Source organism: Branchiostoma belcheri, unplaced genomic scaffold, assembly GCF_001625305.1.
Source record: "Branchiostoma belcheri isolate BF01 breed outbred unplaced genomic scaffold, Haploidv18h27 scaffold31, whole genome shotgun sequence".
Classification (NCBI taxonomy): Eukaryota; Metazoa; Chordata; class Leptocardii; order Amphioxiformes; family Branchiostomatidae; genus Branchiostoma; species Branchiostoma belcheri.
The window spans coordinates 2,819,286-2,845,097 of NW_017803921.1; the positions used below are offsets into that span (position 1 = coordinate 2,819,286).

A 25,812-nucleotide genomic window follows, 5' to 3' on the forward strand; every position below is an offset into this window, starting at 1 on the left:
TTACCGTTCTTTCTAACCGTGTTCTTGTGAGATATACACCATGTAATCCGCCCACCCCAACACCCAACCACTTAATAGAGACATTGAATACATTTCCAATGCGAATGCACTTTTGGCATGAACATCTAGAATTTGCATAGGTCTGATGTTTTCCAAGTTTTGTTGATAAATTACAGAAAAGCTACCAAATCGAGTTGTTGAAATCCCTGAAAAAAATGCCCAAGTACGAGTACAACGAGGTCACCCAGTCATATGCATGCTTTTCTGCAAATACGTGAGTTTCAACGATTATGACATTTCTGTGATTTTCTTACACACATTTCGTGTATACATGTAACGTTTGGTTAGTTTCATCTGTTTCGTGGCAGAATTTTAAATTGAGGAAGACATTGACGTTGTCTTAAGCCCCTGTCATCACACATTCACGAATTTGAAGTAGGACGGCGCAAAGTCGGCTGTTGTTCGGCAAGGTCGGCTACCACTCGGCTGCGCCAGCCGTATGTTTCAAAATGTTTAAAACATTCAGGGGTTGGTCGGGAGGTTCGGCCATGGTTGGCTGGCATTCAGCTGTAAGTCAGCAGAACAACAATCATTCGGGAGTACACAGGTCAGCAGTGTGCGGTGATAAAATTTGTCTCAAATTTAACTCAAATTCGTTTTGATTCGTACTTAAGGCAGGTGTGGCCTATATCTAGCCAGGATGCTCCCGAACGTCCGCCGAACCAGGAACAAATTCGTGGGAAGGTCTTGAATGTGTGACAGGAATTAAATTACCCGACTTCTTGCATAGCACTTCGAATTCCGTTTTATGAAAGTGTGAAATTTTGTAATCTCAGTATCAATGTTTCGAAAAACCTTCAACGACTTAAAAAATCGTTGTTTTTCTTTTAGTCCTTGTGTCTTCTTAAGTTGTCTTGACTTTCTCGGCTTGCAGCACGGGGACCGTTCCGAAGTGTAGGTAGTAGGAGAGGGCGGTGGCGATGAGAGGGCCGATCCAGTACACCACAACGTGATCAATAATGGACTCTCCCTTACAGCCGTACGTCATAGACACAGCCAGAGCGGGGTTGAACATCATACCGGTCCAACTGGCACCTATAAACAACAACAACAACATGATTTCATATTCATATACATCTATTGCATTCAGGATATGAAGAGTTGTGAGAACTGCAAAAACAAGAAGTTCATAAAAGATGATTGACAATTGTGTCAAGCCATTCAAACATAAGTGGTTAGAGTATTATTTCAGAACACTTTCTTTTTTTCTTTGAGCCAAAGGTCAAATCTCAAAGACGCCAACATCAATTTCAAGGAAAATGGATGCCTTTAATTGTTTTCAAAGATAATATAACACTGACTGACTGAACACTTGTAACACTGACTGAAGGCATTTCTCGTGTTCTTACTCAAAGTCAGCCAAGTTTTGTTGACACAATAGATTCATCAGATATCGTAGAAAATAACCGCGTCATATCCTGTATTTTGGGTTTTCTAAATTGTACGAGGACGTTCAGGGGGTTTCAGGAATACAGCAATGGCACTTAGAGCATAACACGCATGAAACAGGCAAAATGGTTGTTGACACCCAACAACTCAGTCAATATTCTGGCCTGTAGCCCTGGCGCGCTTCGCAACTGTTTCTCCTTGTACTTCTTGACCTTGATCCTGACTTGCGTCAAACGACACTTTAAGAATTTCGCAGGCTACAGCGACCCTACAGCTACACTGTATATATCCACAGCCACGCCCCCTTTTCGTCAAATTAAATCTGCTCTGTCAACATTTGATAAATACCTCATGATAAAATACAGCTTTGGTTAACACAAAAAAGCCTTAAATCTAACACCAGGCAAGAAAACAATAAACTGCAATGCAGCGCTGGTTGGTCTCCTCCACCGGTCAAAGTTTGCCACGTAAAAACAAATACCTAAAAGTACGACGCAGGTAGACAGGGCCGCCCCAAGATATATGTCATAGTTCACTCCGAAATCTCTCAACTTCCAGCTGCCCCACCGGGTCAGAAACGTGGCCAGACCCTCTGCAACCATTCCCGCGACAAGTCCGGTGTTTAGCACCGAAATACAGACTTCTTCTTGCGCCTTAAGGGCGTGAGCCGGGCTGAGTTCTATGGTCCATAACAAGTAGGCCGCTTTGGGAGCCAACGTGGCCCCAACAAGTTCTAGCAGGAGCCTTCCGAGGCACTCCAACTTGTTTCCACCGGACAGAAAGTCCTCGAAGACTCCGCAAGGATTCGTCTTGGCTCCGTCGAAGGAGAAGGCGTAAGAAACGAGGAGGAAAGGCAGCACACTTGCCGCGGCGTAGATTCCGTAGTTCGTGGCGATGAAGTCGTTCTCTGCGACGCAGAACGACACTTGAAACGCCGAGATCGCTTCGTTGATATACCCGTAGACTGTCGGCGTTACTGTGGACTTCAGTAACACTCTCACGACTTTGCAGGCCACAAAAGTCGCCACCAGAATAACCAATGACACGACCAGAGACATCTTGACCCACTTTTGTTGTACAGCGTCGTTAGCAATCCGTACCCTGGTTGGAAGTTGTCTGAACAGATTAGCGATTAACTGGCCCGGTCGGGCGACTCGGCTCGCAGATAGAACTCTGTAATGGCAATCAGCTGATTCCGGGTCAGCTACATTGTTTGACGTTCGGGAACGCCTCATAAGTTACGAGTCGCCTTCTCAACGTTGCTATAGTGTAGGCTAAGAACCTATTCAAAGCTTTCTTAAACAGTGTCGACTTGCACATATTTGATATCTGTATGGCAGAGTAGAGGCTATACCATCCCCATTTTTAGCTTAAAACTAGATTACCATATCTTATCAGTTATTTGATAAGTGAGCCTTAAGCAATACCACTCCATAAGGCCATGTTGCTTCGATTATATGGATGACATCCTTGGGAACCCCAAAACTGATGCGCGCGTGCACATAAAAAAGTTTGGCAAAATAGTTGCTTTCAGTATGAATCTACGTGGTCATGAAGGTTGAACAAGTGACTAAACACACAGAGTATGGTATGGTGAATAAAAGACTTAATTTCTTCACATTTTCTTCTTTTCCTTTGGAAAGTCAATTTTGTCAGTCAATACAAAATGTATTGTTTTCCATTTTTGTGACTTACGGCATGTATACCATTCTGCAGCGGCTTTGTATGATTTACAGTATGGCTGAAAACTTCTTTTTTTTTTGAACAAAAAATTCATGCGTGCGAGGATGTTATCCATATAGTCAAATAAACATGGCCTAAGTAGGGACAGCTACAATGCTATACTACTCAGGTCTGCAACGGGCCCTGGCCCTGTTTCAACAAACTACTGTATACAGACACCACATGTTGTAGATCAGATTGCAGTCAAGGCCTCTCTCACGTAATTCGTAGCACATGGAAATTCTGGGGAAACCTTTTTTGTTTGAGAACGATCCCCCATTCAACCCTCCACTGTTGTGTTTACCTGGGTGTTGACATGAGTGGTCGTGCCGGTTCGTTGGGTATGTAAGATCCGGGACATACCCACGTGATGTCAACATGGCGTCCACGTGTTACAGGTGAGATACAAGTAGAAGAAAAAATAAACCAACCAACCAACCAACTAACCAACCAACCAACCAACCGACGAACCAACAAATAAACCATCAACTTATAACAGGTCGACTTCCAGAAACAAGTGAACAAACACTCAAACATACAGACCCAATGAAGCAAAGGACAGCCAAAACACCTAAGCAGCAAATTTAAACCAACCAACCAACCAACCAACCAACCAACCAACCAACCAACCAACCAACCAACAAACAAACAAACAAACAAACAAACAGGCAGACACAACGAAACATGTACATGTATTGTTACAATTATGTTCTCTAAGTCCATAGTCCAAGGAGACTGAAAGCTTTTTTTTGTTCTGAAGAAAGGAAACCACAACAGCTGCTGTATTCAAAACAGGTCGTTATCCAGCACTGGTCGCTTTAGAGACACGTTTTCGCGACAGCTTGCATTAGATACTAATACATTATAAAGCTACGCGAAAAGAAATGATACATCATGGCAGAAAGCTACATACAACAAGCACACTACAGGGTAAGCGTTAGAAACGAGGAGCTCTGCTTTCTTTTCTTCCATCACTTTCTGGTATACTTTGTTTTCTCTACAGCTGCGCAAATAAGGAGGAGCAGCAGACATTGAGTCTGTCATTGCATGTAAAAGTAAAACGCTAGGTGGCGCTTCAACTGTATCTCATAGGTAGAATCATATTGGCCCTTTAAGGGCTCTAACAGGTGGTTTCTAGGATGGGGTCAAAAGAAAGGGTCCGGGAAATGAATTCACTCTGTGTTTAGTAACAGGTTGACATGTTAAGTTGTAATTTGAGTTGAATATGAACTAGAAAGTCTCACCAGTGACGATGATGGCCACACAGAGGGCGGAGTTGATGTAATCAGACAGGTCAGATTCCTTCAGCTTCCAGGCCGCGAACTGAGCGGTGAAGGTAGCCAGACCTGGGGGGAGGGTAGAAGAAATATTCGTACTCTTAGCAAATTAACGATAAGAAAAATAGGTTGAACGTATCCTTTTTTAATGGTGCTTTTCATGTAACGTTTTATTTTGAATAGATTAATAGAAGACATGTAGCGTCGTCATGAAAAGACATGTAGTGTTAATGAGGCTATGTTTCCTTAATTATATGGATGACGTTCGCGCGCGCATGAATTTTAATTTCGTCCGTCCGTTTCCCAAAAAAGTTTTCGACAAAACTGTAAATCGTACAAAACAGCTGCATAACGAGCAAATATATGCCGTAAATAGCAAAACAAATGGCTAAGATCTTAAAAGAACACACAAGAAGACAGACGGATACACAGATTTTGGACAGACGAACCTTCTGCCGCCATGCCCTCCAGGTCAGAACAGTTGATGCAGGTTTCACACAGCTCCTCCCGGGCCTTGTCAGCGTGTCCTGCCGAGTACCCCAGCGTCCACACAAAATACGCCCAGCGAGCAGCGAGGATAGCGCCCGCGATCTAGTGATATAATATTTCATAACGTACAATGGTCATTCATCAGATAATCTGTATCTGTATAGCCGATATAACGGCGCGGCGCGGCGGCAGCTGGCTATTACACCGAACTACTTGTTGCACATCTAACTCTAAATAGCTAACTCTAAACATTGTTTAAAGCTATCTAGTGATTATTCCCTAACTGTACCTGGTGGCAGCCAGTTCCACTCTACGTAAGATAGGATCAAACCACAATCTTTCCTTCAGATTTTATGTTTTGCCAAGAAACTGGGTCGAAAAAAATACCATGAAATAGAATGAGAAACATGATAGAAAAGGTGCCTGGGGACATTTTTCTACGATAACTATTATGAAAATGCGTTCGAAATGGAAAACGTCACAAATGTAGTTGATTCCTTACCTGCACGGCCACCTTGATGAGAGCAGATTTCACGGTAGTCAAGTTGCCCATGTAGTCCTCTAGAACACAGCACGGGCAGCCGGTGGCGTCCTCAAACACCTTACAGAAGCCGAGACACATAAGGAAACACACCACGGCAAACATCCACCACCCGTGGTCAGCCGTCACGAAGTCAGTCTCGATGAAACAGGCACAGAACTGCCAAGTCGTGATGAGCTCGGCCCAGTACTCGTAGATGTTAGAAGGCAGGACGACCTTCCCCACAATTCGAAGCACTTGTGCGATGGCAAAGGTGACCACCATGAATCCGATGGACACTAGGACCGCCATGTTTTGTGCTGCAGCGTCGACGTTTGTTAAAATTGAGCCCTTGTAGTAGCTTGTGATGCTGTTTGTCTACTTCACTGGGGTCTGTATCTGGAAAAGAAAGGACCAAAAGAGGAGTTTCACAAGTTGTTAAATACTCAAGCAACTGGATAGATTTTGAAAACTGTCAGACGTTTCAGGTAGCATTCATTACTTTTCCCAAGTGACTAAAAATCTGTGCGTGGTTAAACAGGTATTTCTAAAATAAAACATGAACTGATTATGTTAATAGCGTGAAGACAATTTTTAGATAGTCCACAGGGAACAAATTAAACAAAGTTAATGCCAATAATTAGATGTGTTATTAGACAAGAAAACACTTACTCAAGCAATTGGATAGATTTTGAAAACTGTCAGACGTCTCAACTTGCGTCCGCTACTTTTTCAGTCATCATATTGACGAAAGTAGTGGATGCTACTTGAAACGTCTAACAACTTCCAAACTTTCTTTTGTTTCTCATTACCTAGTGGATGTCTAACCTTCACCGACAGATGAGCTATTTCCTAATCCGTCGTCTGCCTTGATTTTACATGGCAAGAAAATTCAGCCACGTTTTAGGGTATTTGTATTTTATAAAAAGCCGACGGAAACTTAGAACAGTGACGCTTATTCGACTATTATTCTACATTAACGGTCGTGTGTATTGGTTTACATTTGGGTCAGCATTCGGCCATGTATGCCATAAATACATTTGCATTAGAGGTCATGTATTGGTTTATATGTGTGTTATAAAACACCACTAAGCCGGTGGCCCGTGGTGATATATTACCAGTCTACTGCTAAGCAGCATAAATAATAGATCAGAGCAATTTGCTGGTATTACTTTTGCACCGTTTCGCATTACTAAGTAATAACAATGCGCTGTACCGTACATGTACTCTGTGTCGCACTTACATCATGCGTGATCATACCGTAATTTTGGCTATGATAATTCAAATGACACGAGGGTAGTCATGGTTGAAAGAGTACCATGCACTCCTGTTACACAGTAAAGAGGAAACTGTGGTCGTCTGTGTGTTTGTGACTGAAAATCTAAAACATTGGGGTATTTCCGTTAAAGCTGCATTATGTAACATTAGGACGATCCAAAACGTCAATTTTATGGTCATTTCTTTACAAAGTAAGCTGAATTAACCCTACTAAATTGCAAATGTCATTCAGGAAGCGGAGGTGCCAAAATATGACACCTTACGAGTGCGTTTAAAAACTGGAAACACAGCTGTCAGCCATGTTTGTTTACATTCTGGTAGTTTGTGGTGGCACCACAAAACAAGTGCAGCTTCTGTCGGTTGCATTAGCGCCAACTATAAATGTCAGGAATGTGAGATAATTGCACAAGTATGTCGCGAAAAGTGGATGCGTACCGCTCCAGAGGATTTTCCATTAAAATATTTCACTTTTCGGTGCAAAAATGTTAAATAATGCTCCTTTAAGTGTCATTTCAAGGTGTTGCCCATATGGTATTTATAGCCACGCCTTTGTTTACTTCCCCCCTAGTCTAAAAGACGTAAACAAATAACAAGTCCCCAATCTGTACCCTCTTATCGACTGTCCTGTTATGCCCCCCCCCCTCTGGGACTTTATTACAGATTTAGAACAGATTATAATTGAACAAAACACCATTTTGGATTATGATATCATCATGCACAGTTGTGTATAGCTACCATATAAACTGCAAGAAAGAAAGTGTTGGAATTTTAAACTTAATGACCAACTTATTTCTCCAACTCCATTTATTGACAAAAAGGCTTAAAGTTTATGGAAAATTACAAGATAACGTGGGGATGATAACACAGCTGTTTGGGGGGTAAAATTCATTGTATATATTGACAACTGTAATTTTAACGGTAGAGTTGGAGTGTTTTCTTTTGAAATGTTTGCATTTTTTCTGCATCCACTGTGGTTTGACCTGTATGTTCTGAATTTTGGGTCTATGACTCTGTTTTGACGCGTTGGACTTCATGTTTTCATACTGTATGTTATTCTTCTTTGTTTGTCTGAAAGTAACAATGTTGTGTCTTGTAATATGCTGCCTTCCCCTTGTCTAGAGATAAATAAATAAATCCACTGTGGATATATGGCCAACTGTTACCCACATAGCGATGGACATATACATAAACAAAAACATTGCACGTGTCCTAGCGTGTCCTATCTCTATGTACGTCAGTTATGAAAGATGACGGTTCAAAATTATTCCTTACCTTACGTCAGCGACGTTGACGTTCCTTCGATTACAGAACGCCGTCCCACAGACGTTTCCTTGACGCTACCTCGTTGATCAAGCTGTTAGGAGGCAGAGAGGGGCTATTTATATACACCTCTGGGGGATAGTATGGGCAGTATGCGCGTTGAGGGCGCCAAATACGGACCACATGTCCCATTAAAGGATATCTGTTGACGAGTCGCACGGCCGTTGGTGTTCCCTGTCGGACATTTCAAATTAGTGCGTCCCTTTCCGTCATCAGCCATAGCATAAATATTATGATAATGGGAGAAAAACACTTCTTTCCTATAGAATTTGATAATACAATATAATTTAACTTTCTTTTCTTCACATGAGGCCATGTTGATTTGATTATATGGATGACATATTCTGGGAACCTCAAAACTGATGCGAGTATGCGAATAAAAGAGTTCAGCAAAAAAGCTGCTTTCATTATGAAATGTACGTGGTCATGGAAGTTAAACAAATGACTAAACACACAGAGTATGGTATGGTGAATAATAGACTCTTCATTTTCATTTCTTCACATTTTCTTCTTTTCCTTTGGAATTGCTTTTTGGTGTTCTATGACATAAGTATGTTCTTCCAATATTTTTTTTCGCAATTTACGGCATATATTTGCTCATTTTGCAGCTGCTTTGTACGATTTACAGTATGGTCGAGAACCTTTTTAGAAACGGCCGAAAATTCATGCGCGCGTGGATGTCATCCATATAATCAAATTAACATGGCCTAAACGACTGGATTAGGCTTTACAGTACTCCCTCTGTTGATAATGAGATGATCCCTTCAATCCAGCCACAACGCAGTTTCTATTTGTTTCGCCAGGGGACATTTAAAGCAATATTCTGCCGTGCACACTTGCAGGCATTCTAGAAATTGGTTCCCCGTCATTGCATACCCGTCATTTGACATTAGAAAAAGGAGAGAAATCTCTTTGGGCAATTTCATTTGCTAAAAAGCCTCCCCTTTTACATAAAAAATGATAGAGATAGTGGACGATATAAAATCCCTGGCACTTTTGATCAATTACTTACGTCACGTATCAGTAAAATCTCGTGTGAATAAGGTCACGTGTTTGTAAACCGTAATTCTCGCGAGATCACGTGGTGAAGTGATTGGTCATCCTGATGAAGGCGACAGTGGTCGCTGAAAATTTGATCCCTGTAAATAGTGTGTGTTGGAATAAAGTTCAACCTTTTACTATGATTACTACCAACACAGATGAACTTTCATGATAATAAAAATTATATACATGGCAAGCATACCTTGATAAAGTAAGGCGCCTGCCTTTTCTTTCTGAAAACCACTCCTCTTCAAATACATATATCCTTTCGCTTGTAATATTTCCATAATCACTTATCTTTTCCATAGAGTATGATTTGACCCATGATCTCCTAAATAACCCTGGCATGAATTGGGGTAACGGAAAACGATTTTGATTTGTCCCATTTTGGCTTTCTCATATTATGTTTTCATGTAACAAATGTATTTTTGTTTATGTATATTTTCGACCAGTAATTTTGTCTTATTTATGTCTCACAATTACCAATGTTACAATTTTCCTAAGTTTATTTCCTTTGTTATGCTTGATTTCAATGTTTCTCTTTTCTGGGCCCCATTGAAACCCATTTTTTGGTCAAAATTGAATGGGATACCTAGCCGCCTGCAGATTCAATAAACAAATAAAAATAAATAAATAAAATAAATACTACAATTCATAGCCTGTCTTACCGTTGTCTCTCTTTTTGCCATGTTGGCGGTACATCTAAGGCAAACGTCGGGTGTTTCTCCCGGCATTTTCTACCAGCTCAGCCAGCGAACTGGTAGCCATCCTACGGTGTCACCTCCGTGCATATACCATAAAGTCAGCATTTTTTTGGAAACGACAAATTGTCACCTATTTTGTAACTGAAAACCAATCCCCATCACAAAATACATAACACACCCTGAAAAGATATCAGGACGTCTACAATGATTAGCTTGTGAAAAAGTGATAACATTTTTTAGCCATCAGTGTTGAAATGTGTAGAGAAAATGTCGTTGTTTACGGTACTCCTTAAAATGGGGCCAGCGCGGGCGTTGGGCCCTGTGACGGGTAGAGGAATTCCAGAGTACCAGTTGGAAAATATCGATTATTGATTTGCTGCTTTCTGCCAGCCAACCGGCAGCTGTAGTTAACTGCACTATTTAGGTCGGAGGCTATACCCGGGGTTGAACAGATAATGTTTCGAACTCATTTTCCTGAACAGTGACAGAATATTACAATTATGTTCCTCTTTAATGGGGGTTAAATACATTATTTATGTACCGGGTTCCAGGTTCGGCTAACGTTCGGGAGCACTCTGATCAGATTTACGCCAAGACTACTTATTGTATGCAACTCTAAATGAATTTGAGTTATATTTGAGTCAAATTTGACAACCAAACGCGCCCCTAACACTGCTGGCCTACTTCCGAATGGTTAGCTGGTGTTAATGACCTTGACCTTTGACCCCATATGGACCACGTCCTTTCTACTTCTGAAGTAAATGGTGACATATAATCAAAAATTGATATTTTTCGATGTAACTTCATGAACTGATAAAATTAGGTCCAAGGATTACAAAAATGATAATTTGTCTCGATATGTTGTTTCTACGAGGAGTTATGGACCTTTGAAATTCGATTTTTTTCGTAAAAAAGGGTAAACAAATGTTATTCTCTGGCTGTCTAATACCCCCAAATTTCGCTATGCAAGCAAGTATAGGTTTTGGCAATGTTTTAGAATTGTTGAAACAATTTGTTGTACAGACATACATGTACTCGTACATGTGTAAGGCGCTGAACCACATTTGCATATTATCCCCTTAGCTAGAAGTGATGTCACATCCTTACGTCATACAGGTGAGCTTCCGGTCCGGTTCAAACATGGCCGACACTGATAATGGCATGGCCGCAGGCAGTACGTGATAAGAAAGGAACCAAAACAAAATGTGTTTACAAGGATAGGAGCTTTCAGTACTACGATATATCTACTTTCCATATCACTGCGTTATAAACAATGTTTCCGGTATTTCAAACGTGTCCTTGATAACTCAGTTCGAACCTTTAAGTTTAATGAGTATGAATATGATACAAATGATAATGCATAACTGTTTCTGTCCTCATTGTGCAGTTAGACATCATGTGAACTTTATTGGCACAACAAAGTGCAGAGACTTTCGTACGATATATGTAACTGTTCTACGGTCTAAACATTCCATGATATATTTACCTATTTGTACACGTGCACAGTATGGGTTATTACCTTCTAGAATGAAGTTGAAGTTATCTATTACATGAAATGTAACAAATTCTGCTGAGCAGGCTGAAAGAAGGTTAGGCAGCTTTTTGTGCGTTTATCATCATATAGTGGACAATCCATAATAAAATTGTATGAAATACTGACTCAAATGTGCTAATGTGAAGCAGCATGTGTCAATATCACAAATATTGCCTTATTGAGAATATTTCCAGTTTTGCTGCCCTGAAATTGCATTGGACACGCTTTACAGCCAAGTTTGGTATCGTATGTAGTACATCGTGCTTCAGGCGCCTAACCCTTCAGCACATGGGACTAACATCACTGGCGAACAGAAGAGAACAGATGTGTCTCAACTTCGCGCAGTAGCGGATGGAGTCAAACTTCAGAGACTGGCGACCGTTGTCAAGGGGCTAGATATCCGGGAGGCGGCTGGAAAAAGTAGACATTGGCCAAGCAGACAGATCATATGCCAAGGGAGTTGGTCGGCGCTGAGAGAACAATTTGCCGTTCTCTTAGCGCGGACCATCTCCCTTGCATACGAGTATCAACTGAATTGAATTTTATGGATGACACCCTCTGAAGACCCCTAACTAGTACTAGTGCGTGCAAGCGAATAAAAAAATCCAGCCCAAAAATACTGCTACACCGCAGAAAAAGGCTGATATTGTGAATTTGTGGTAGTATATAGAGACTTTTTCGACAAGCCGGCACCGTGATGCTGGCCTTTTGCGGAATTTAGGACTGAACACGCTCTGTACTGAGTTCTCGAGTTCCATGGAGCTTCGACAGCCTGGGTGCCATCCTCCATATAGGTACCGCCGGCTCCCTATTATCTCTAGCTACCATGGACTATGGAGGATGGCACACACAAAACGTCATTCACCTTCTCCTTTATGTGTGTCAGCCTTCGTTTGAACAAACGCTAACACACAAACAGGAGAAGGTGAATGACGTTCGGAGGGACACAAGTGCCAATTCCAAACGTCGTTAGCAAATCAAAGACACTGGTCACTGTCTGCTGCACTCCTGCCATCAGCTCAAAGCACTTCCATCAGCAGGAAGGCCTTCTCATCCTTACGCCACACCAATTTAATTTGTTTCAGGAAAAATATGAAGCGGCAGGGCGAAAGAAAAATACAAAAGAGGTCTAGGCATCCTATTATAGCCTCATAATGCTTCGATAGGAGCCATGAAGTCAACACAAAAGGCTGGGTTAAAATTCAAACAATGAATTATGAACTTTAATCGGACCACTGCATTGATAGATGGAAAAACTGTAACAACTAGGAAGAAAATGACTTTCCTCAACTGTTGGGGCAAGATATGAGCATATTTGAGTTGGTTTTTTTTTGCAAATCAGAAAAAAATGAAGAGGCAAATCCGAGAACCAACAAATTAAATTGGTGTGGCCTTAGCAACAATTTTATCTTACACCGGTGACTCACCGGATTCCGAGCCAACATGTACAGACAGTTTTTTTCAAGACAACACGTGTGTGTCAATGAAGGTTAGACATCCAGGTAATGAGATACACACGGAATTCTATCTATGGCAATCACTCGAGATCTTTATTTGCAATCAGATACAGATTCATGTACGGATGCATTCATGTGCATATACAGAATTGTTGCTCAGGCAACTGGATAGATTTTTGGTATAGATTTGCATAATTTTTGCTGTTTACGATAATACTATTTTATAATTTCCTTTGTTCTGGCAATTAGCCTTCAGGAATGAATTTGTAATAAACATCTATATCATAACTGGCAGTTTTCAATTTTTTTACAGCCACATAAAACACATAGAATATGTCATGGCGAATGATAGACTCTTCATTTTCATACTTTTTTATGTTTTCTTATTTTCCTCTGAAATTCATTTTGGCATTCTACGACATAATATAAATACGCAATATCTTTTTAATTTATGGCATATATTTCCTCATTTTGGACTGCTTTGTGCGATTTACAGTATAGTGGAAATATACGAGAATTCATGCACCCACGGATGTCATCAATATAATCATATTAAGCATATAAGAGCCCCAAGATGAAGCCTATAATAGTATATACTACTACGAAACCAGAAGTACGTCCTTTTGGTATATAACTAAGAGGCATGCATGATCCTCTGGTTTATTTTCTAAGGCGATACAATGTCGACCTAGCTACCAAAGAGCCCATTAGTAGGCCATCTATAGCAACACAAAGCTCAATCAGTATGTAAAGTATTAAACCCAAAGTGCGGATTTCGCCAGAAAAGCCTCAAAAGCGGCAATATCTTTCTTGTTGGCCTACTGATAGACTTCCAAATGTCATCAAGTCCTAAGTAGCTTTCAAATACGGATTTGAAGCTAAACCTTGGTATTTGCAAGATCAGTGTTTTGTAGGTTATCCAAAAGCCTTTGATCCTCTTAACGTTTATTTTTTGACATCAAAAGCTTTCTTAACATCATTGTTTGCAATGTAAAAACGGTTGTAGACCAACAAATTTTATGTGAAGAACAGAAGATATACAATTTTCCCCCACAGTCACCCATTGAATTCACAGACTGAAGACGTTTGTAGTCGCCAGTGGATCAGCATCTTCAATAGTATTACATATGTCGCTCTCTTCGTATCCAAATCCTCTGTCTGAGTCGTTTGGCGTTTTTATGATGCACAGCGTGACTTTTACTGTCATGTTACACAAAAGAGGAAGATTCATTTTGTTGTCGGCACACATTCACACTCTATAGCTAGATGTAGCCCGGCTCAATGTTGTATCTGTGCGTGGGAAGACAGCAAACACTTTGCTGACCTTTTTATTCAAGTCAGTGAAATAATAATTAAGGTATTTCACATTATACATCCCACAATTTGTTCTGTGTTACATCACAAGTAAAGGCGAAGAATAACAACGTGTATTCCTGTCATCACACTTCTCGAAATGCGGGGTTAAATTTAAACCACAGTGATAAATTCCACGTACAGCACCTGTCACACGTACACATTCACAACCTTCCCCCAATTTGTTCCCGATCACCAACCGACCATGTTCGGCTGACGTTCGGGAGCACTCTGTCCAGATTTAGGCCACGCCTACTTTTATACACAAATCGAAACAAATTTGAGTTAAATTTGAGTCAAATTCGACTAAGGAACACACGCCGAAACACTACTGACTTACTCCCGAATGGTTGGCTGGTGTTCGGCTGACTTACAGTCGAATACCATCCAACAAAGTTCGAACCTCCCGACCAACTCCCGCCGACCAACTCCCGAATGTTTTAAACATTTTGAAACATAGCCGAATAGTAGCCGGATTCGCCGAGCACCAACCGACTTTGCGCCGACCTTCTCTCAACCATGGTTGTAGGACGTTTGGCCAGCGTTCGGGAGGCCAAATTTGTGAGTGTGTGTGACAGGGGCTAAAGTCTTGTAATACTTGCTTTAGGCAAAAATAATCTTCATTTATAATTCATCCTTCAGCTAGTCTCATCATTAGACTTACCTGGTATCAATTGCTACTATCTATGCAGCCATTACTGCATGTACAAACCAGAATGGACTTATACCTATCGCATTTTTTCGTAAATCTGGCTTTTGCGGAGTAAGTCTTGCGTAACTAACTCCAGGTGTTACCTAAGGTATTACGCGATGTCCCTGCTGTATTTGATGACGAATTGCCTACGCTGTTTGGGGTGACAATGTCGGTATGTTTACAAAATAACGTGGGCTTCACTAAATGGTAGGACTTACGTATACTGTTGCCCTTTGTCTCCTGAAGCATCCTCACACATTCACGAATTTGGCCTCCCGAACACAAGAAGACCCCCCCCCCCAACATGGTTAGGCGTAGGTCGGCGCAACGTCGGCTGGTGTTCGGCGAGATCAGTTACTATTCAGTTGCACAAGCCGAATGTTTCAACATGTTAAAAACATTCGGGGTTTGGTCGGAAGGTTCGAATTCGGAAAATGTTGGCTGGTACTAGGCTGTGTGCAACAGAACTGCCAGCCAACCATTTTGGTCAGCAGTTTTCAAATTTGACTCAAATGTGACTTATATTATAAAGGTAGGTGTGCCTTAAATCTGATCAGAGTGCTCCCGAACGTCAGCCAAAGTTGGTCGGTTGGTGTGTCACTGTGTGTGTGGGGGGGGGGGGTCGTGAATGTGTAAACAAGGGCTTTCACGTCAATGCCAATATCACTTTTCGTGCAGCCGTCCAGAACTATCTACCAAAACACATTCCCACACGTACGCCACTAATGACGATGTGACATGAAGAAGCCTTTTCCTTATCAGAATTAGGTGGTATCTGTTGATACTGTCATTATACTACATGATGAATTTCGGGTCCAGTGACTCCAGTTTTATTAATAGTTTTGGCATACAAAACAGTTTCATATCTCACTAGCACTGCGTTGTTTTGATAATATAATTTCTCACGATTCTGTCATTTGCGTCATGAATTTTTGTAGCGATGAAGTAGCGTATATGTCATTAGTGATGTATATTCAATAAATCTTTGGTAACAGTAACTATCTGGTCGGTAAATGCATTGACTATCCTACCTACACTTCTCCTTACTTTATTGTAAAAACGTAGACACTGAAGAATATATAAGTCACCTCTATGAATAACAGAGTAGCAGCTCTATAGAAATCCATAACGTATATTAAAGTTCAATCGTGTGTTTTTCTTTGCAACTGTTATCTTCGTCAATTTCTACTAGATTTCCTTTTCTTAACCAACTGTTTGATGGCATGAAGTGATGAATTATCTAGAAGATCCGTTTTTAACATTAGAGTCCAGTAGAGGCCATTTCAGTTTTATAGCAGATATACTCAATCTTTCTTGTTCTTCCAATAAGATACTGTCTATAACAGTTTCTGACTTTTGCTTTCAGATCCCCTCAAAAAACGCAGGAAATGCATGCAATTTCAGAAAGTTCCATTTTTAACATTTTCTGGGGGAAAGGGCTCGCTGGTTCCTAAGATAGTAGGAAGCCCCTCCCCACAACTTCCCCTCCCCCTCCCCAAGAAAAATCCTGGCTACAGGCAGCTGTATGTTCCTCCGGACGTTGTGTGAAAGATTTATCCGACGACCGAAGAAAGGTGGGAGGTGTCTTGTCGCCTCTGAGCGCCGTCAATGACGTTCAGAGACGGTAACACTTACATTGTAACAGACAGATATGTCTTCCCGTCACCACACGCCTTCCTACGGGTGATTTTCGTGGTGAATCACTAGAATTTGCACCGTCCCACACCGGGGCATGTGCCTCCTCGCGCGCGATCGTTTTCGAAAGAATTGGTGTAGGTGCTTTAACGTGCGTGGGGCGTAGCTCTCTGTTATACCCCCAGTCCACTTGACGGAGCTCTCGCCTCTCTCTCTCAGTCTCTCTCTCTCTCTCTCCCTCTCTCTCTCTCCTCTCTCTCTCTCCTCCCTCTCTCTCCCTCTCTCTCTCCCTCTCTCTCTCTCTCTCCCCCCGCCCTCTCTCTCTGCGATCGATCGACCTGAAATTTGCCGGAGCGCCGAGAGAGCGCCGAGAGATCGCCATGGGAGCCCGCAGAGAGCGCGCTGAGAGCCATGAACGCCGTCACATCGGCGACTGTTTTGAACAGGCTCATACCGTCGCCGTGCGTGAGAGCGCCGAGGACGGCGATCCAACAATGAGCGCAGAGAGAGCGCCGTGTGAGCACGCAGAGAGCTCAGAGAGCGCCGTGAGAGCGCACAGCGCTCACAACGATCTCTCGGCGCTCTCTCCGCGCTCCGGCCAATTTTAGAGCGTGGTGAGAGCGCCTTACTAGTGGAATGTGAGCCCTTACAAACAACTACGTCTTCCCGTGACGGCATCGCCATGTGTCGTCTGAAAAAGGACGCTGCTGTTGGTAGATCAGACTTAACACCCACGTCAGCAGTTATCAATCACGAGACTTCAACACCCACAGGCTCTTAACCTAAGCCCCGCAGGGAGGATATATGGGCATCCTGATGCGGGTTCTTCTTCCTGCTTTCTTCACCCAAATCTAAATGAATTGTTGTTACGCATCTGACACTAAAGAAAAAGACCAACAAAAGGAAAAAGGAGATGTGCGCACGTTTGTCCCAGACAAAAGGATCATATACACGCCACAACTTTTTTTCCACTTATCCAAATCCAAAAAATCCAAAACATTTTTCTATCAATTCAGAGAATGTATATGCAACGTGTATTTCCTAGGATTGTGGCATTTCTTACATACTATTCTAATTGCCTTGACTGCCTGAAGATGTTCTGTTATCTGCTATTGGTGGATCTTCAGAAGAACACTTCAGTGAGAGTCTATTCTGTAGAAAGTTTGGCTGTCTTCTACTTCAAACGTGATCGATTGATCATATAACGTTGGCGACACCGAGCCAACGGGACGCTCCGTTACAAAGAGAAACCTCTGGATTGAAGATCTGACGAATTACTTCCCATTGGTGCTTAAAAGCTTCAGCTCGTGGTGTTCGCCGTGCGTCATTGTCGGCAAAACTGTCGCGACCCGGCTTTTGTCTGCCTTTATGAAAAGATCATAAAGTTTTGGAGGTGTGCGTCATGTCATGTTAGGGATGTGGGAAACATATGTCTCGATAAGGGCAAGACAGGATTCCCTAGAGGGCGGGTCTTGGACTGCGTCATGTGAGAAAAGCCGGGAGGACAGTTGTTGAAAGGTCGCGCGTGTGGGCTCACGGTATAAAGAGATAGTCCACTCGTGCGGGAAAGGCAGAAGGAACTTTGTGCTCAGGAAGACAGCTCAGAGAAACGGACGACCGTGCAGCTTTCCTTTACAGCTTTCCTCTTCTTCGCCATGGCGCTCTCACGTGTGATGCTTCTTGTCGCAGTCTGCTTGTATTGTGAGTACGGCCACTATCTCTGCTACTCTCAGTAGCGTGTGTAGTCCAGCGGTATTAATTAGCCACTCTTGCCCTGGACTAAGAGGTTGGGAGTTCGAATCCCGGCTGTTGTCGCTCACTCAACATGCTACTGTAAAGGGTCGCAGTCCCTAAGACGGGACGTTAAGCTGTGGTCCATTGTTCATTGTGCTTGTCAAAAAGAGCTAGGGGAATCTCTGAACGCTGTAAATACTGTACGTAGCGTTTGTCTTTTCTGTCATGACCAGTGGGAGATTAGCTCTTCAATTCAGTGGGCTAAAACTGGACCGAGATCACTTTCCTTTTTTCCTTAACACCACCAACGATGATTTCAGATTTCAAATGATGAAACAAAAAGCTTATGTCGACGAAAGTTAGACATCCAGGTATTAAGATACGCCAAAAAACAAGTAACTGGATATGATTTTGGAAACGGTCAGACGTTTTAGGTAGCATACACTACCTTTAACAGAAGACACATTAGTTTCATGCGAAAATTAGTAGTGCTCAATATTTTCGTGTAGAAAATTCCCACCAGACAAAAATTACCGCAAAATGACTGATGTTGGCAGAAAGGCAAAACCTTCAGTACAATCGAGTCAATAATGAAAATCCTGGTACTACAATTTATTCTAATAATCCACGAGGCTTACACGAGGCCACCGGGCTAACATCAGGCTTAAGCGGGGGCGAATCAATTTCGACGCCGAGGAGAACCCGGAAGGAATGCTCGATGCCAACATCATTTTTCACCAAAACAAAACCCCACCACTTCTCACACTTTTCAGCCATGGTAATATCTAATATGATTCGCTGCAGATTATGAGAAATCTGAACTCAAATTTGGACCTTCATAAATTTCGTCACTTTTCTAAAATTTTTCATCGCGCCCCCCATTGCAGTGTGCACAGCGAAACTCGCATATGGCAAACAACGTGCTTGGTCCTAGAATTTAATATCCTCTTCGTCCTGCCTGACCTTTGATGATTTGTACAAATCGGATATGAAAGGCCGGCACCTGCCAGCAAAATCAGCATATGTACATGTGCTGCTTGGCTTTGCGGGTAAACTGGACCTTCTATGGCCGGCCAACTCCCCTGGCCAGCTACGTTCTTTTTAGGCCGATTTCTACTATTTATTCGGCCTGCAAAAGAGTCTGGTGGAGACTAGTTAGCTATAGGATTGTCGATATTGATATCGGTGACATATTTAAAAAAATATTATCGGGATCGAGCCTAAAATATTACTAATCTGCGCTACGCAAGAAATCATTTTATGATGACATGTTAACCGCCTGTAACATCGAAATATGAGTGTTTTATATTATACAGTATGACGTATTCGTTTATTTGTTCTGTTGCTAGCCTGGAACTCTAATTTCTACGCGATTACTCTCCAACCAGAGTTATAGGCTTAGGCGCATTTCTTTACCTGTGTTTAGGCATTTTATCAGGCTTTCTTTTTTGTACTGGTATTTTTTTTCGCCAGCCAAACTTGGGGTGTTGTATTGGATACTGCCTGGCCAATTTACTAGCGTATCAGTGTATGGCTGCCACCGAAATATCTGCTTGGAGATTATACGTGATGACAGTCAACAGAATGTGATTCTTGGTTCCAGAATAATCAAATGACTTACGGGAGCAATTACAGGACAGTTTCATTACTGGCATAGACTACTGCCAGATGTGATCGCTATCCCTCATTTCCGCCATACAGAACTATTTAATATAGCTGTTCATCAGACTACCTAAGCCCATTCAACATTCATCTAGCTACAGCATTGGTCAGGCGTCCAATGCAATTTCAGGGCGGCAAATCTAGGTTTTTAAAACACTTGAAGTATGAAATAATGAGAAAAATGTGCAACGAAATGGCACTAAAACTACATCAGACAAATTTCCTCATCCAGAATATTCTTTGTTTTGCAGCCCTGAAATTGCATTGGATGACTTTAATATTGTACAGAACAGGTGTGGTCGGAACATAAACGAATATAGCTTGCTAGGTTAGTAACACAGGTCGTCTTTGTATCTAAAGTAGCTCCCTGCTTTGTATAACTTGTAACAGCTACACATTTTGGGTGGCAAGGTGGTCTTGTAGGTTAGAGGAGGGCCTGCAAAGGGGGGGGGGGTAGTGATTACGAATTACGCAAAATTTTCGCCGCCTATTACGAATTACGTTAAAGTCTCAGAGCTGATTACGACTTTACGATTTGTGGCTAATGTCCAATTACGAATTACGTTGATTTTTGCGGAGGCTGCCTACGAATTACGAAGTCTAAAACGGCCTGATTACGCTTTACGAAAAAGCGCTTGCAGGCCCTCTTAGAATTGTTTAATCAGAACCCGAATGCTCAGGGGTTCGAATCCCTGACAGCGTTGTTATGATCTAGTGGTGTATTTTCAATCTACGTACGTTTGTTTTGCCCAGGTGTTCACCATCACCAGACCGTGTCTATGGAGATGTCGAAGCGGTTTCTGCTGCCGTACGGCTTCGGCTACTACTGTGACTGCAAGTCCCTGGAATCTCTCACCAACAAATTCTGCCGCTACGACTGTCCGTAAGTGTTTCAATGTTGTCAGTAGCAGATACTGAATGTGTTGACGTTTTTGGTATGAAATTGTTATTAAAGCGATATTATGTAAGATTTTTGCGCCAAAACTAAAAAATTGAAATTTTCTCATTTAGATTGTCATTTTCAATAACTTTCAACACATTAGAGTCACTATTTCGCTTTTCCAATGACTCAGCGCAGCGCGAATTCGAAATTAAGTTGCTCCCGCTGTATTTTTAAAAGGCTCCTAAAAAGAATGAATCCGGATATAATCTAGTGATCAGGATTAAGCAAATCGTGTAAAAGCGGATTTTCTGACGTGGGTGGGGATATATCTTAAAGTCATCCGATGTAATTTCAGGGCAGCAAAGCAAAAGTTATCTGGATGAGGAAATTTGTATGATATTGACATTTACTGCCATTTCTTAGCACATTTTGGTCATCATTTTATATTTTGAAGCGTTTGAAATAGCCCCCCAAAACAAGCTACGTGAGCCTCTTTACTCTTTGGGTAGCTAGGTAGCTAGAATGATAGGTAGCTAGAATGATACAAAACAAGCAACCATTTTTTTGCCTCACAAATATCAGTATGCTATGGGATAGCTATAGGTTTGATTCAAATTTCTACATTAAAGGGATGACCAAAAGATTGACTTTGAAAATCCAGTTTTTCTACCCTGAGATTTCATTGAATGCTGTATATACATGAAGTCATACATGCGATTTTCTGTCTTAGGATTTGGTAGCGCAACTATGAGATCGAGAATTTCGATCACAGCCTTGACAGTCAACTAGGATCTACCACAGACCTTTTCCATCAAAAGACGGATTGTTAACGTTGTTTACCACATTCGTGACTGTCCCAACAATGTGGCAAATTTGCTGACGTACGGTGCATAACTCTGCCAAACGCTCTCCAATACAAGAAAATTGGGCCAAATTAATTTCATTTGACATGAAAACAGCTAAGCTATGCGTGCATCGCAAAGTACGTCACAAACATCCAACCCCAGCAAAACGCGAAGCTTTAAAGGGCAAATTTAATCAGCCCCTTCATGGATTCTAGTTAGGCCTTGTTGATTCGATGCCATATGGATGCCATCCTCTGGGAACCCCAAAAGTTCTGCCAACGTCCGAATAAAAAAGCTTTACGTTTGGCAAAAAAGTTGCCTTCAATGTGAAATCGACGTGGTCATGGCGAATAATAGACTCTTCATTTTCATTTCTTCACATTTTTTGAAATTTTCTTTGGAATTGATTTTGTCATTGTACAACATTAGTTTTCCAAATTTTTTTTTCAATTCACAGCATAAATTTGCTCATTTTGCGGCTGCTTTGTACGATTTACAGTGGTTTTTTTTTTAGAAACGGACGGATGTTATCCACATGATCAAATCATGGCCTTACTTTTTTCCTCAGAAGATGAAACACTTCTTTGTAATTTTGTTTGATTAATCAACTGGCCTTACGAGACCAAGAAATGCCTACTAATCATTGTAAAGAGCGTCTCTGTGATTTTGGCATTTTAAAAAGTCTAAAACACCCTATGGGGCATGATGAAAAGCCTTCGTCGGAGGAAAAAAGGAATCCATTTTGCACATCTAGATATTAATGGGTAAACATTTAAGACCTTTTCTTATACCCTGTAATCCCTATTTTTCACCAGTGACAACAAGAAAGAAACAGTTCTGATCTGCTTAAGCTCCGCTATGAATTCATTCCACTATGACATACGGCACGATATTACTTGTCAAAAGGGACAAACATTCAGCAACTGATGTAATCATTCATATCTACCTGTTTTGAAATGAATCAAGAGACTACCAAAAACAGTGACACTGACGAAAGGTAGTGGATGCTACCTGAAACGTCTGACCGTTTCCAAAATCATATCCAGTTGCTTGAGTAAGTGTTTTTTGGGCATATCTTATCACCTGTATGTCTAACATCGACGAATCAGGAGTCTCCTTTACACAACCATTTGTTTTATCCAGCCTACGTTTCTGTGACCATCTGTCACCTTCCTTAAGGCAACTCTGACTGGTTTACATTGCAAAACACAGGTATTGCTGCAACAGATGCGTTCCCAAACGTACGTTTAGAAACGATTTCGTGTTATCTACTCTATCTGATAACCCGTTTGTGAGATAATGGGGGTTTATGTGCTCTTCTCCCTAGATGGCTACACCGTAGGCAGCCCAAGCCATTAGCGGCCAAACGAGACCTGGAGCCGGCGAAGGAGGCGGAGGAGCTCCCGGTAGGAGTGCCGCAGCCTGCTCCGGAGTGTGAGTGTCACGGCAATGATGAGTACTCCTGGAGGAATCCAGTATGCCGACTGCTGTGCCGAACGGTATAGCTCCCAATTCACAGGTTAGGAACTTCAGGGTTATGTGTTTCAGTTTTATCTATTTGTCAATTTCTGTGGGTCTGTCGATCCTGTGATTTAGGTAGAATATCATTTTGTAGTAGAATATAGCTTGTACAATATGAGAGAGTTGACAGTAATACAATGTGTTCGTTTGACAGTAATACAATGTGTTCGTTTTACAGTAATACAATGTGTTCATTTGACACTAATACAATGTGTTCGTTTGACACTAATACAATGTGTTCATTTGACACTAATACAATGTGTTCATTTGACACTAATACAATGTGTTCATTTGACACTAATACAATGTGTTCATTTGACAGTGGCCCAGTGAGCAGATCCAACGGACTATCTCAGACAACGTACCAATGGACAATGGACTCGTCACTCACAAGACTTGCAATAACAGATTTTTACATCATTATCATTTGTAGTGGATAGGACAGAACTTTAGAATTTCTGTTTTGCGTGTTTTCTGAAAGGATTTCATCGTAAAGATGCTAATAACAATTTCCTTGGACATTGTTAAATGTGCCTGTATTGCGTTTAAAAAGTGAGAAATATATTTCAAACTGTTGAACGGTTTGCCAAATGACTTTGAAATAAAAATTCAATGGTAAATAAAGAACACTGACAGATGCAATGGATTTCTGGGTCCTGATTTTATGTGATTTTCTCTACTGTGGTTCTTCATACTATTACTTAATATGTTATGAGCTGTCTTATAAGATGTTATAATGCGATGATACTAGCTATTAAGTATCAAATATTGGAGTGTTACCTTTGTGTAACATGTTGCTTTTATCATATGGATGACCTCCTCGATGCTCTGGGAACCACAAAAATTATGCGGGCGTGCGAATAAAAAGTTTGGCAAGAAAGTTGCCTCCATTGTGAAATCTACGTGGTCATGAAGGTTGAACATACAAGTGACTAAACACACAGAGTATGGTATGGTGAATAATAGACTCTTCATTTTCATTTCTTCACATGTTCGTCTTTGCCTTTGGAATTGATTTTGGCATTCTACGACATTAGTATCGTTTTCCAATATCTTTTTTTTTTGTTGCGATTTACATCATATTTGTTTATTTTGCCGCTACTTTGTATAACTGTATAGTCACAAACTTTTTTTGGGCTAAAGGGACGAAAATTCATGTGCGCGAGGATGCCATCCATGTGATCAAATAAACATGACGTTAGTTTTACTTCTTGACGATTCTAACCGAAACCTTGACGATCATTCTAACCTGGCCCGATCGGTCTCGTGAATTCACGCGAGAAAAGATGTGTTTTCACTGGGTGTGACAGTAACCTGAGGCGAATAGTTACAGTAACATGCTCCATTGCACTCTGCACTGTTCAATGGAAATCACTGGGTCCACATAAACAATACCCACTCACTATACGTTAGCTTTACGAGTAGAACGTCCAGAGTCCACTAATACAAACCATGTAATGATTTGGAGTCCCATAACCACGATACAAGCTCACTGATCAATAGATTCCTTATTGACTCGACAAAAGTACAGGGACTTTCGTATGGTCTACTATAACTAAGATCGAACAAAACTAAATAATGAGTGAATAAAGTCGCCCTACGTACATAATATATGTATGCGGCAAACTATACGTACAGAATATATGTCAGCGGCAGTATTATAGGTTTAACTATTGTCTAACATGCCGTATCTAAGATTTAAACATATAAACACATATGCACGCACCCACACGTAGAAAACAAAAACCGGTCGGTTGACAATGGTAAGCGCATTCTGACAAGACGGAAACGTGCTTATCCCCAGAGCACGACTTGCTTCACTGAGTCAAGGTGTTCCAAAATACGTACACATATGGGCGATGTGCGCATCCTAGATTCTGACAATCAACTCGTACCTGTGTAAAAACTTCAAAACTAGATTATAGTAAACTTCAGCCAACATAGCGATGGCTACCCGAGGCCTGAAACGACTGATTCTCGTCTGTTGCTGTTTCCTGACTCTGACCTGGACAGTACTTGCAGGTACAAACTCGGTTTGTTTTCGCCACAGTACATGAAATTTCTCCTGTAGGTGTGACTGGGACTCCTGAAACCTATTTGATGGTCACGCAGGAATCCTTTCAGACGTCACTGGTTGATATTTGTCGGAAGGACATGAAATTAGAAGGAGTGCAAAGTGAAATGTGGCTGTCTACGTGAACTCATAATCTCTGTCTTAACCAGGTGTTTAGGGTCATGTGCACTTAAGGAATGCAACAAAAAGAAACATGGTATTTGGGGAACGGTTAAGAACGTTAGGGTACAGATGACATATAATTTACCACGCTAAGTTCCTACATTTGTAGATAACATGGACTTTACTCTCAGTACCAGGTTGTTTTCATGACAGTCTTCAACATGACAAACAGTAGAAATATTTATGGAGTAAAAGTTCAGGTTCATGTACAACTTGCTACATTGAAGTTTCTGAAAATAGTTTGATCTTTAGAAGTCGTGTGGTGATATAAAACATAGTTAACAAAGACGTTGTTTTCTTAGCTACATCATGTATTAATATGTAACATATCATTTAATATAACAATGACAGTGACACATACACAATAATGAAAGAAAATATCTGGCATTTTTATGTTTAGAACAATTTTTATGAACGAATGAAGTTGACATTTTGTTTATACGCGAAAGAAAACGCCA

General features: G+C 41.3%; 2 protein-coding genes across 4 annotated transcripts; one reads left to right on the top strand and one right to left on the bottom strand.

Moving 5' to 3' along the window:
* Nucleotides 1-858: 858 nt before the first annotated feature.
* Nucleotides 859-8,218, bottom strand: LOC109474603 (aquaporin-12-like). 2 transcript variants are annotated; one of them, XM_019774943.1, is made up of 5 exons: nt 8,008-8,218; nt 5,440-5,856; nt 4,898-5,039; nt 4,416-4,517; nt 859-1,095 (listed from the first exon to the last, which is right to left on the bottom strand). In XM_019774943.1, exons 2-5 carry the CDS (start codon nt 5,767-5,769, stop codon nt 905-907), a joined length of 765 nt encoding a protein of 254 aa, XP_019630502.1. In that variant the 5' UTR covers nt 5,770-5,856; nt 8,008-8,218; the 3' UTR covers nt 859-904. The 2 variants fall into 2 exon arrangements, with proteins under 2 accessions (XP_019630502.1, XP_019630501.1); XM_019774942.1 differs by lacking the exons at nt 4,416-4,517; nt 4,898-5,039; nt 5,440-5,856; nt 8,008-8,218 and adding an exon at nt 1,931-2,539.
* Nucleotides 8,219-17,883: 9,665 nt separating this feature from the next.
* LOC109474627 lies at nt 17,884-23,762 on the top strand. 2 transcript variants are annotated; one of them, XM_019774975.1, is made up of 4 exons: nt 17,884-18,174; nt 20,623-20,752; nt 22,925-23,110; nt 23,437-23,762. In XM_019774975.1, the coding sequence occupies exons 1-3, from the start codon at nt 18,129-18,131 to the stop codon at nt 23,100-23,102; spliced, it is 354 nt and encodes a 117-aa protein (XP_019630534.1). In that variant the 5' UTR covers nt 17,884-18,128; the 3' UTR covers nt 23,103-23,110; nt 23,437-23,762. The 2 variants fall into 2 exon arrangements, with proteins under 2 accessions (XP_019630534.1, XP_019630533.1); XM_019774974.1 differs by having other exon boundaries at nt 17,887-18,174; nt 22,925-23,116; nt 23,441-23,762.
* Nucleotides 23,763-25,812: the final 2,050 nt, after the last annotated feature.